The 13,021-nt window shown below is 44.8% G+C and overlaps 1 protein-coding gene across 1 annotated transcript in view; it reads right to left on the bottom strand.

The window, feature by feature from the left end:
* The window catches only part of LOC146990457 (transcription activator GLI2.S-like), an 86,222-nt gene extending 75,492 nt beyond the window's left edge, over positions 1 to 10,730 (bottom strand). Inside the window, exons 1-2 of the mRNA XM_085803932.1 lie at positions 10,667 to 10,730; positions 9,129 to 9,259 (exon numbers count right to left, since the gene is read on the bottom strand). Coding sequence (XP_085660058.1) covers positions 9,129 to 9,259; positions 10,667 to 10,730 — 195 coding nt within the window. The remainder of the gene's footprint in view (positions 1 to 9,128; positions 9,260 to 10,666) is intronic.
* Positions 10,731 to 13,021: the final 2,291 nt, after the last annotated feature.

Here is a 13,021-nt window from a genome sequence, read left to right as displayed (position 1 = left end):
AATAATAATAATAATAATAATATCTGAATATTGATCTCTGATTAGTTTTTTCAGTGAATCAAATTAAAGCTGACCTGAATAAGAAACAGAAGAAACATGTGGAAACATCTGGAATTAAAATAAAGGGACAGATAAAATTAAGTTTCTGAGGACTGAAGGAAAAAAGATCAAATATAAAATCAAATCAAATCAATAAAATATCAAATCAGATCAAATTAATATAAATTGATACGATGTGAATGTGATCAAGTGGATGTGTTAAATTAAAACCAGAGAAGGAGAGTAAATGCAGTGAAATGATACAGATAAAGAATCTAACTGATAAATAATCAATGACTGGCTGAACCTGTGTGACCGAATTAACAGTCAATAAGTATCTATCAATATCTGATAAATATATTGATCATTAAACAGTGTGTGTGTGTGTGTGTGTGTGTGAGAATCTCTGCAGTAAATGAGCTGAGCTTTAAAGGGATAGTTCACCCTAGAATGATATTTCGCTCATTATCTACTCACCCTCATGTTGACTAAGGGCTGGGAGAAGTTTCAGAGTCCTCCGTCCCTTCTCTGAGTTACAGGGGGTCTCGGCATAGCAGTGCATGTCCATATAACGGTTGCAAAGGGACACCGGAGCTCTTCGTAAAAAAAACACACACAAAAAAACATCCAAATACCTCCATGATGCTCGTATGTAATGTCCGTCTTGTGCTGAAGCCCCAAATTGCGTAATTGTCCCGAAAAAAATTAAATAAGTCTATATTTTAAGCTTGTTTGTAGCGGAAGCTTCTCGAAGCTCCTCTTCCTGGTCCGTCCAAATCTCGCGTGATTTGCGCCGGCGTCAGCATGCGTCAGTGCGGTTACTGCGAATCACGCGAGATTTGGACGGACCAGGAAGAGGAGCTTCGAGAAGCTTCCGCTACAAACAAGCTTAAAATATAGACTTATTTAATTTTTTTCGGGACAATTACGCAATTTGGGGCTTCAGCACAAGACGGACATTACATACGAGCATCATGGAGGTATTTGGATGTTTTTTTGTGTGTGTTTTTTTACGAAGAGCTCCGGTGTCCCTTTGCAACCGTTATATGGACATCCACTGCTATGCCGAGACCCCCTGTAACTCAGAGAAGGGACGGAGGACTCTGAAACTTCTCCCAGCCCTTAGTCAACATGAGGGTGAGTAGATAATGAGCGAAATATCATTCTAGGGTGAACTATCCCTTTAATCACAGTTTGTCATTCCACATCGAACAGCGACACCTGGTGGCCGCTGCCGGCGCTGCACTGGAGATACATTAACACGTTAAAACCACAAGGTTTAATCTGGTCCAAAACATCTGGATTATTCTGATCCCAGCAGTTTGGTGGATTCAGCAACAAAATGGGATTTAAATTCAATTAAAACGCGTCAAATAAGCAACATTTATAATGTAGAATATAAACGTTTATCTGATTTTTAGAGCATCAGGCTTCATAAGTGAACAGCATACTGTAAATGTTTTTCTTTTCCCAACTACTGGACATTCAAATGAAATTCTCAGAAGTCCCAGTGCATTTAGAGTTTAAGTAAAATTGGATAAAATGTAGTATTGCTTAAATCAATCAAGAATGCAAATATAAACCTAAAAAAACAGTGACGGTGTAGACAGCTACAGTAACTTTCTGTCCTGAGGTGAGGATGAAGGAGAATTTAAAACAGTTGTCTTCACATCTAACGGCTCTAAAACACCAGTTCCTGAAGGCAACAGCCTGTATTCAGAAAATAAAAGGAGTTCTCCAGACAACAACATCTTTATATTTATTTCCAAACATTAATAAAAACCACTGAGACATAAAGCTCCCGCCCCAAACCATGTACAACATCTCCACAGCAACTTATGATTAAGACTTAACAACAAAACAGCCACATTAGTAAATAATAAAGAAATAAAAATAGGTCGTCATCCCCAACGTGCTTCCATTATGCACCGATCCTTGAAGGCAACACACAGAAATACAGAAATACAACCACTGAGACTCGTTAATATTAATAAATGTTGCTACTGTTACATTCAGATTATTGATCATAACTTCAGTTTACATTAGAAAAAGAAGACAAAGAACAACATTAATTCAATTTAATTAACTTTATTAGACAGACATAAAAAAAACAGTAGAAAAATGTTTTATTGTTAATAAATAAATTCAAAGCCTCCTGAATTAAAACTGTATCTGCAGTTTAAGATGAACAGACGGTTCAGTTCATTTAGTTACAGTTAAAATATTGATCATCGATCGGTTCTGTAGTTTTTAAAACAGAAACTATTTTATTATATATCGATTTTATGGACGTTCAATTTTTTGTATCATCCATATTGATATGTATTTAAGACTTTCCCAGTCTGGGATCAATACACTAAATGTGTGTATGTGATAAACTGACACACTGAGCAGGTGAGTGCGATCCAACAGCACCACCTGGTGGACAAACTGTGCAGGTGCAGCAGTTTAAACAGAAAACTCAGTTTACCTCTAATGAGCTCAAACAAACTGAGTCCTGAGTCACATTCAACATTTAGATTGAAGGTTAAAACTCAATGAAAAGTCTTTAAAAAGTTCATGAATAAAGAAACTGAAGTAGTTTAACGGATAAAGACGAATCCACTCCAGCTGTAACTTCCCTGCGTGCTCCGGTCTCAGACAGATCTGGTCCAGGTGAGTCGCCACCCGGGTCGGCTCAGGTGCAGCGACTCGGATGAAATGAAAATAAAAGACGTAAGTAGCAGACGAGCGATGTGTTTCCCGGGCCATGTGGAAGTAATCTTCCCTCGGAGCCATAATAAGATTGAATATCTTTGAAAACCCTTGCGTGAGAAAAGGTTTCCACATCTCGCCATCTGATCCTGATGACTTCCACAGAGCTGCAGTCCCATCGCTCCCCAGAGTGGGAAAAACCCCACAATCTGCTTTATTGGGATTTTTATACCGCGGGAACAAAGCACTGTGGACGGCGGCGACGGCGACTTGCCCTGGAGCAAGGCAGCAGCACGTCACTGTGTAAACAGGAGGACTCAGGAATTAGACCGATCCAAAAACCCTGAAACTCTGACAGGATTTGATGTGTTTATACTGGACACAACTTTACTGACACAACTTTACTGATCGGTCTGAGGAAAACTCTTTATTTTCCAGCTCCAGACTCTGAGTTTACATGATGATATAACATCAACATGAGGAGATTCTCCCCTAAGCGATGATTCGGACCAAACTGAGGTTTAATCTGGATCAAAAATATCCAGATTTTGAAATCCCCCGTTTTTCCATCCAGGATCCATCTTTACTTTTATCCCAGTTGTTCAAAGCAAAGTTGGATTGGATCAGTTCTAGAAGAACAAAGTCCAGATAATGATCATTTTATCTGGTCTGGCTGTTTAAATAAATGTAAAAAAGCAAATATACAGTACTTCAGTCAAATACATATATTTTCAAATTCAAACTTTAAATTACAAATTTCGCTAAATTATCCAGTAGTTAGGGAAAAGTTCTTTAATTGTGGAATAATTGAAAGTTAACTTTATCACTGTGATGGTTGCAGAATATAAATCAATAAATGTAAATATACATAACACAAACTGAGGGTTTGATCCAGATTAAAACCAAGACCGGATCACGTGATCTGATCTAATCTGGTCTCAGAATCCGTTTTTTAAGTTTTGAAACGACCCATTTTCAAGATTTGGTCCGATCCACGATCCAGAATCGGATCAGATTACCAGGAGATCTGGACCTGGATGTGGATCCTAGTCTGGACCCGTGTGACTGGTCCAGGACAGATCCAGGTCCAGATCTGAGTCCCGGTCCACATGTCTGGGCTGTGACTCATCTGCTCCGGTTCTTCAGTCTCCGTCTGTCTCAGAAAACACATGTTGGACGACCCTTTGACCTTTAATATCCGCTCAGTTTATTTGCCGCCCCTCTACCCCCCAGCCTCCTCCAGCCTCCCCCGCTCCGATGGCGTACTAAATCAGATATGGTGACTGGAGGAACGCCGCCTTAACCCCCCCTGACCTCAGGTTTTCCTAAGTAAACAGATTCAGACCTGAGTCTCTGCCGTGTTTGCTGTGACTGCTGAACGCCTCTATTGACCTTAATACGTCTCCTCGCTGTTGTTCCACGGGGGTGGGGGCCACGACGGCGATGGTGCTGTCAGAAAAACAGGAAGAGGCTTTGTCCAATCTGACTGGATCCACACGAGCTGGTCCACCAGAACCAGAACCAGAACCAGAACCAGAACCAGAACCAGAACCAGGACCAAGGCTCAGAGCTTTCAGACCTGAGTCCTGGTCTACAAGCATGTGAATACTGAGTCCAGGTGCAGAACAAAAAGCAAAGTAAGGTGAAATCGGACACCGGTCGATGCTCCCCAAACGTTTATCAACTGGAAGGTCAAGTTTATCTGTTGGCCCTCACGCCTCAGGAACAAAGACTGGAGGTCTGAGGTTGTGACCGGCCAAGGGTCAAGTCCTGAGGTCAGAGAGGGTTTCAGGTCTTTGGAGATAAAGATCAAGTCTCTCTGTTTGAGGATGAACTTTGAGGACAAGTCCAAGTCCAGGTCTGGACCTTTAAGGACGAGTTCAAGGGAAGACCTGAGGTCCGGGGTCCAAGTCTCCGATCCTGGAAGGAGAAGGTCCAGAAGTCTTTTACAGGTTTCACTTGTTGTAGGGTGAAAGAGAAATAAATGTTTGCACACCGGTAGATGCTCTCCAAAAGTTCATTAACTAGAAGGTCAAACAGATAAACTCAACCTTCCAGTAAATAAACTTTTGTTCATTAAAAAAACAGTTAAAAAAACAAAAAAAATATCAACTTGAAGGTCAAGGAATCCAAATTATTAATAATTTCTCGCTTTTCATTGTTTTTCTTTGTTTATGAAATTGCTTTAATAAGCTATAGTAAGCTATTCCTCATTTCTCTTGAACTGTGATTTATGAATTCTGCAAGAGCATCCTGTTTTACTGTCTGATTAGCTTACTTAATTATATTTCAAATTTGTCTCTGTATTAAATGCAAAGTAGCCTAATGATCTTGTCTCTAACACCATGATAGATTGTAAATGTAACAGTTGCAAGGGGGTAGGTTCCTCATAAGCCTTGGCTTCTTACCTATCCTCTTTGTATGGCTTCTTACCTATCCTCTTTGTATGCATGTCTGTCATTCATTTGATCAAAAAAAGTTTCAATCTAAACAGATCTGTTCCTCCAGTCCAGAAGAAACAGATCTGTTCTGATGGAAACCTTGACCTTCCAGTTAATAAACTTTTGGGGCACATCTATCGGTGTTCAAACATTTATTTCTCTTTCACCCTACAACAAGTGAAACCTGTAAAAGACTTCTGGACCTTCTCCTTCCAGGATCGGAGACTTGTCCTCAACAAAGACTCAGGTCTTCACTTGAACTTGTCCTTAAAGGTCCAGATCTGGACTTGGACTTGTCCTCAAAGTTCATCCTCAAACAGAGAGACTTGATCTTTATCTCCAAAGACATGAAACCTGAAACCTGAGACCTCAGGACTCGACCCTTGGCCGGGCACAACCTCAGACCTCCAGTCTTTGTTCCTGAGGCGTGAGGTCCGCTCAGGTCCGACGTGTTTGCCTCGGCCCCAACAAAGTGAGTGTTTCATTTTTCTGTTTGACAAAGAGACCCTGAACGCACCATTAGTTCTGGTCTCCAGGAGGAGCAGCGTCAGATTAAAGGAGATGATTCCACTTTGTTTCCCACGCGTCGCGACAAGACGGAGTGAATCTCTGCGTTTGTATCTCGCCACCTCATTTTTCTTCACGTTCAGCGGCGTTCCTCCACGGAGCTCGCCGCTCTTTTTCAATTAAAAATAAATGATTGCAGTGTTTGTTTCTCCATTAGCTGGCGGGGGACGACAGCTCTGAATCCATGTTTGACACTAATAGTTTGACAATCTGGCCTCCGCCTCCGCCGTCCATTCATCGAAACCAGCAGCCCCAAAAGTTCCCATGCTGAGTAGGGTGCCGCTTGTATGTAAATGTGTGTGTGTGTGTGTGTGTGTGTGTTAATGTGTGTGTGTGTGTGTGTGTTTGTCTGCTGGCTGCAGGCCAAGTGAAATCTGTCAGCCTCTGTCCGGCGGGACAATGAAGTCGACACAGACTCCCCTGCCGTCTCGTCCCGTCTCGCTGTCTCACTCACTAACTGATGACACTGGGTCTTTGAGACGCAGCAGGTCCGAGGACGTTCATCAGCGGCTCCGCCCCCTGACGCTCGGAACGCCGCCGCAGGAACCGTGTTTATCATGAAAACACCTCTCACAGAGCTGCTCGTGAGAATCTGACACAAGTCGCATCAGAAATAAACTCCGTTCTCAACACCTCCTCCATGTTTCTGTCCGTCCACCAGCAACTCAGGACTTTAAAGGGACTACGAGGAGTTTTGTAAAGCAAAGTGTTTCCACACTACATTTCCCATGAGCCTCCACTTGCACGGTGAAATTCTTGGACGGACGAAAGTGAAAACATTTGCCAAGAATTCATTCATTCATTAATCAAGAACGAAAAGTCGGAGGTTGGAAGACGATCAGATACTGTCGTAGTTCCGACCATAAACGATGCTAAGCGATCCGGGAAACCAAGAAACTAGGAAATGCTGGACGAGTCAACCACAAAATAATAATAACATCAAAATAACTATAAAGACAAAACGATATATTTATCGAAAAATGGACCCATTAAAGGAATAGTACATCAAAAAATGAAATTCAGTCATTATTCACTCACCCTCATGCTGATGAATACTCCGGAGTAGTTTTTTATTCCTCAAAGTGCATCTGGAGACCCGGGAGGCCAGTTCATAGTCCAACCAAAACTTTATATGAGAGTAATAGGGCCCGACACAAAAATGTCCATCAAACTACACAAAAAACATTTGTCCTGAAGGGATATAGTCCAGAGTTTACTGGAAACAACGTAATTTAGGACATTTTTACAGCCTAAACGGTCCTGAATGCCGCGTGAATGTGAGAGCGCGCCCCAGGCAAATTCAATCCAGGACTGTTTAGGCTGTAAAAATGTCCTAAATTACGTTGTTTCCAGTAAACTCTGGACTATATCCCTTCAGGACACTTGGATTGCCGTGGACGAGCAGTGTGGAGGAATATTAAATGGTTTTTGTGTAGTTTTATGCACATTTTTGTGTCGGGCCCTATATAAAGTTTTGGGTGGACTAGGAACGGCCTCCCGGGTCTCCAGATGCACTTTGAGGAATACAAAACTACTCCAGAGTATTCATGAGCATGAGGGGGAGGCAATAATGACTTGTAAAAATGAATTTCATTTTTTGGTGAACTATTCCTTTAACAAGTGTGGGTAAATCCTTGATTTCTCTTTCAAACGTCCTCATTTTAAGCTGCTGAGCTCTAAAGATCGTTCAGTCTGAGATGCAACATGAACCGGATCCCTCCAGGTGAGTCGGCGTCATCGTTGTCGTCATCGTCATTGCGACTGAGAGTTTTCCGTCAGCAGTAAGTGTAAACACACACACGGGGACACCATGCCTGGGTGTGGGTGGGTGGTTTTTTTCCCATAATCCCCCCTGGCAGCGTTCCCTCCCTGTGGCTCCACAGATTATCCTCCTCGGCTCATTGTGTGGTTTTCTTTTCCTGCTCGAGTGTCCTTGAACCGGACCTGCTCAGATTGTTCTGTGTGAGAGCATCGGCCTCAACGGCGGCGGCTTTAGGGGAGAAGGAGCGAGACGTCATTGTGGACACAAAGCGGCGGCGGCGTCCTCGGGCCCCTGACTCTCAGATAAGTCTCTTCCTTTGTGGCCCCGGGGCCCCTGCAGATGCAGATGGGAGCGTGTTTTTGCTCTGGAGACGCTCCGTTCTCATGTCTGACATCATGTATGGGAGCGCTTGTCTCAGCCCACTGGACGCACGTGGCCCTCTCCAAAACCCAGTGACACGCCAACAATACATGTCAGCGCGGCCGCCGAGGGCCCGCGGCTGCACGCTGGGCGCCGGCTAAGGGAACGTCACACTCAAGTGATCTGAGAGGAGATGAATGTCAAGTCCCCTCGTGGTGGAGGTCCCGTCACATCTCACCAGTCTGCTCCCTCAGTTCTCACTGCTCTGTGTGCTGCATGGGAGCCGCTTCACGCCAGCTTCACGCCAGCGCCGACCGGTTCTGCTGCGTCCGGCCTCGTCCATCCATCTGGACCCGTTTGGACCCGTCCATCATGTCAAACCAGTCCGGTTAACCAGCTCCGACCGGTTCTGCTCCGTCTGCACCTGAGCTCAGACGTCTCTCTGAGCCGGTGGACGGAGCGACTGTCAACACATTGGTCAAGATGATTTAGATTTAACACTTTACAATAAGGCACACGAGATTAGAGTAGTTACTGAGTAACTAATGAGTAGTTACTGAGGAACTAAGGTACACAAAATTAGAGTAGTTACTGAGGAACTAATGAGTAGTTACTGAGGAACTAATGAGGAAGTAATGAGGAACTAACTATTACTTAATCATTAGTTACCCTAAATTAAAGTGAGACATCAAAATGAGTAACTACTACAATTGTGTGTACCTTTTGTAAAGTGTCACCAAATCAATGCAACAATAAAACATACCAGTAACAACCATGACCAGAGACCGGATCAGAGACTGGATCGGAGACCGGATCAGAGACCGGATCAGAGACCGGATCGGAGACCGGATTGGAGACCGGATCAGAGACCGGATCTAAGACCAGACCGGACCGGACCAGAGCTTCCAGGATTCATTTATTGAAGTCGTTACAGTGGACTGATTGGTTGATTGATTACCCGGCGTGACCAGTCCTCTCCTGGTGGTCCAGCTCCACCTCCTGATCTTCTGGACCGACTCATCTGGTCTCCTCTGGTCTCCTCTGGTCCCGGTCCAGATCAGTTTGCGGCGGTGGCGGCGGAGACCTCTGGGTGTTTTCACCTGAACCAACGGAGCGATCCGGTTCCTCCTCAAGTCCTTCACCTGTTTCCAACGTTCAGTTCAGTTCTCCACCTCCACCCAGGGCAGGAACCCACCGTGACGATCCCTGAGCCGGACCAGGACCAGGACCAGGACCCGGACCAGCACCAGGACCAGGATCAGCACCAGGACCAGGACCCGGACCAGGATCAGAACCAGGATCAGGACCAGGATCAGGACCAGGACCAGGACCAGAACCAGAAGGGGGAGAGTCTGTGGAGCAGCATGAGACCTGGACTCATCCACAGCCTCCACCACTAGAGGGCAGTCAACACAAACAGGACCAGCTGACCCGACAGTCCACCAGAACCAGGACCAGGACCATGACCAGAACCAGAACCAGGACCAGGACCAGGACCATGACCAGAACCAGGACCAGGACCAGGACCATGACCAGGACCAGCACCTCCTCTTTATATAAGATTCTGTGAAGGTTGATGATTGAAACCAGAGCCGACTGAGGGACGACAACACTGAGATAAAGAGTCTTTTCTCTCTTTTTAAATTTTTCCGTCATTTCCACTGAAAGTTTCCAGTTTTAAATTTTTACTGTTTCTGACAAATCGTCACTGGAGGGAAAATGTTTGGTGGTTTGGCCTCAGGAACAATGTGTGTGTGTGTGTGTGTGTGTGTGTGTGTGGTTTCACGCTGCACATCACTCACATCAAATATTTAGAAACTCGTGTCCAAACGTCTCGCTGCCAAAAAGAAAAGAAAAAAAGTCATTTGACATTTTCAGCAGCGGAGGCACAGAGGTCAAAGGTCACGGAGGAGGAGGAGGAGGAAACACAAGGAGGAGAAAGAAGAAGAGGAGGAGAAAATAGGAGGAGGAAGAAGAAGAGGAGGAGAAGGAAACACAAGGAGGAGGAGGAGGAAACAGGAGGAGGAGGAGAAGGAAACAGCAGGAGGAGAAAGAAGAAGAGGAGGAGAAAATAGGAGGAGGAAGAAGGAGAGGAGGAGGAGGATGAGGAGAAAACAGGAGGAAGAGGAAGAGGAGTAAACACAAGGAGGAGGAAGAGGAGGAGGAGGAAACAGGACGAAGAGGAGAAGAAGAGGAGGAGGAAGGACAAGAAGAGGAAGAGGAGGAGGTGAAGAAGAGGAGGAGGAGGAAGAGGAGGAGAAGGAAACAGGACGAGGAGGAGAAGAAGAGGAGGAGGAAGGACAAGAAGAGGAAGAGGAGGAGGTGAAGAAGAGGAGGAGGAGGAAACAGGAGGAGGAAGAAGAGGAGGAGTAAACACAAGGAGGAGGAAGAGGAGGAGGCGGAAACAGGAGGAGAAAGAAGAAGAGGAGGAAACAGGAGGAGGATGAGGAAGAAGAAGAGGAGGAGAAGGAAACAGGAGGAGGATGAGGAAGAAGAAGAGGAGGAGAAAGAGGAGGAAGAAGAAAAGAGGGAGACAGAGACAGAGAGAGAGAGAGCACCAGAGGACGAGGAGGTGGAAGAAGCATCCATCTTGTGTCTCCATCCTTCTCTGCATGAAGACGTCTCTCTCAGCTTCACTGTTGCTCCCAGTAAAAAACACAGTGAGTCTGGATCTGGAGCCCTGAGACGGAGACGGAGACGGAGACGCTGTCCTGTCCCCGTCAGACGTCCAGGAGGAAGAGGAGGAAGAGGAGGAAGAGGAGGACGCGTCTCCTCCAGCTCCATAACTCAGCTCAGGCCTCACAGATCAAGGCATTTCCTCTGGACAGAGACAGAGACACAGAGAGAGTGTCTGGATTCCTGGCCATCCGGGCCCGAGGAGGAAATGAGGCGTCGGGACCTGGAGCTCACAGAGAGAGAATTCCTGAGGTCACAGCGCCGGCCGTTTGGTTTTGTTGTGACGGTCGGCAGGTGTTTAGACGTTAGTTGTTGTCGTTCTTTGTCGACGTCTTTTACAAAGTTTGAACCCAGTTTTAATTTTCAATTTGTTTCCTTCCTCCATCCTTCCTTCTTTCTTTCCTTTCTCCCTTCCTTCCTCTTTTGATGCAATTGACCTGATCTGTTCCCTATACCTCCATCTTTCTTCCCTTCCCTTTTCCCTTCCTTCTTTCCCTTCTTCCTTCCTTGAACGAATCTGTTCCCTCCCTCCATCTTTCTTTCCCTCCTTTTTCCTTTCCTTTTTTTACACAGTCCTTTTTCCCTCCCTCCCTTCTTCTTCCTTCCTTGAACAAATCTGTTCCCTCCCTCCATCTTTCTTTCCCTCCTTTTTCCTTTCCTTCTTTCCACAGTCCTTTTTTCCTCCCTCCCTCCCTTCCTTCCTCCCTTCCTTCCTTCGTCCTTCTTCTTCCTTCCTTGAACAAATCTGTTCCCTCTCTCCATCTTTCCTTCCCTCCTTTTTCCTTTCCTTTTTTCCACAGTCCTTTTTCCCTTCCTTCCTTCCTTCCTTCCTTCCCTTCGTCCTTACTTTTTCCTTCCTGTTTGCCCCAATTGACCCAATCTGTTCCCTCCCTCCTTCTATCTTTCCTTCCTTTTTCCCTTCCTTCTTTCCTCCCATCTTTCCCTTTGTCCTTCCTTCCTTACTTACTTCTTTCCCTTCGTCCTTCCTTCCTTCCTTCCTTGGTCTAATTTTCGATTTGAACAAAAAAAACAAGACGTTGTTGAGGCGAGAGACGTTTGCATTGCATTGTGGGACGTCAGCATCACGGCTCACTGTAGTGTGTTTATGAATGAATGAGTGAGTGTGTGTAAAGGTCAGCTTCCTGTGTGTGTCTTCCTCTGTTCCCATGAATCACAGTCACTTTGAAGCCTTGATGACAGGCGGCGCTCTGCGACACGCCGCCGCTCTGCCACACGTCATCGACGTCTGGCTGTTTGACCTTCTGATATGAAAGCTGCAGATGAAAGAAAGAGGTTCCTGAACGCGTCAGCGGCTCCGTCACCTGGTGGGGGGGTTAATGTCGACGACGTCATCGCTGCGTCGCCACGGCGTCCGTCCAATCAGAGCGTCGATGAAAGTTCCATAGCAAATTAAGCAAATTCAGCTACTCTTCAGCATTTTAAAAAAAAGACCACAACCAACAAGGTTAACAGTGATTAAACATATACGTAGAGAATAAATCATTAAATAACAGAGAGAAAAGGAAAAAATAACATTTAGGTTACACTTTATAACAAGTACACAATATTAAGCATTAGTTAAAGCAGATATCAGTGGAATGTTTTTGTTAATATAAGTCCTAAATAGTCCTATTTTCCGTCAGCAATCACTTACATGAAGTATTTCAGCCTAAACACGAGTCTCTCCGTCACTCTGCTCTGCTGTAACCCGAGGAGAAAATTTTCCTTGTGGGATACAAGTGTTATCCAATGAGGGGAGAGAACGGCATGAAGGGCTGTGTGTGCAGCAAAGGGATGCGCGTGAATGTGGTGACGTAGCACGAGGACCAATTGATGCCTGACAAGGGCGGGGGCTGCTAACTCATGGTGCGTTCAAGGAAACTCGTACTTTGTGTTTTTCCTTCCTGTGAAGTCATACCAGTTCGATCTGGTACGAGTTCACGGGTCGGAAGTTACGAGTGGCCGTTATAGGGAACTTTCACAGACAACAGGACGGTAAAAACACGAGCTACGGGTTACCTGGAACGCTACCAAGTCGTAGTTGTGACTTGAAGCTGTAACTTACGGTTTCAAAAGCCTGCCTTGAACACAGCATTAGCCGAAACGGCCGTGCCACTGATATCTGCTTTAAGCATTAATGAATACTGAATTCATCATTTATAACACATGAATACTCATTAGTATGTAGTTTATTAACAGTTAAAAATGTTTTACTCATCATTGATAAGCACTAACTGTATTTATAAACTACATACTAATGAGTATTCATGTGTTATAAATGATGAATTATCAATGCTTAACTAATGCTTAATAGTGTGTATTTGTTATAAAGTGTTACCAAACAAACATAAAAGAGAAACTAAACCGGAAAAAGATCACAACCATATATGTACATGTAGTTAGTGTTTATCGTCACTGTGCTGCAGCTCTCTGTGTGTGTCTGTGAGATAAGGTCCAGGTGTGTGAAGAGTCTGTGGGAACA

The sequence above is a fragment of the Trachurus japonicus genome, chromosome 2 (assembly GCF_045865225.1).
Source record: "Trachurus japonicus isolate A0001 chromosome 2, Traja_1.0".
Lineage (NCBI taxonomy): Eukaryota > Metazoa > Chordata > Actinopteri > Carangiformes > Carangidae > Trachurus > Trachurus japonicus.
This window is presented reverse-complemented; position numbering and strand designations above follow the sequence as displayed.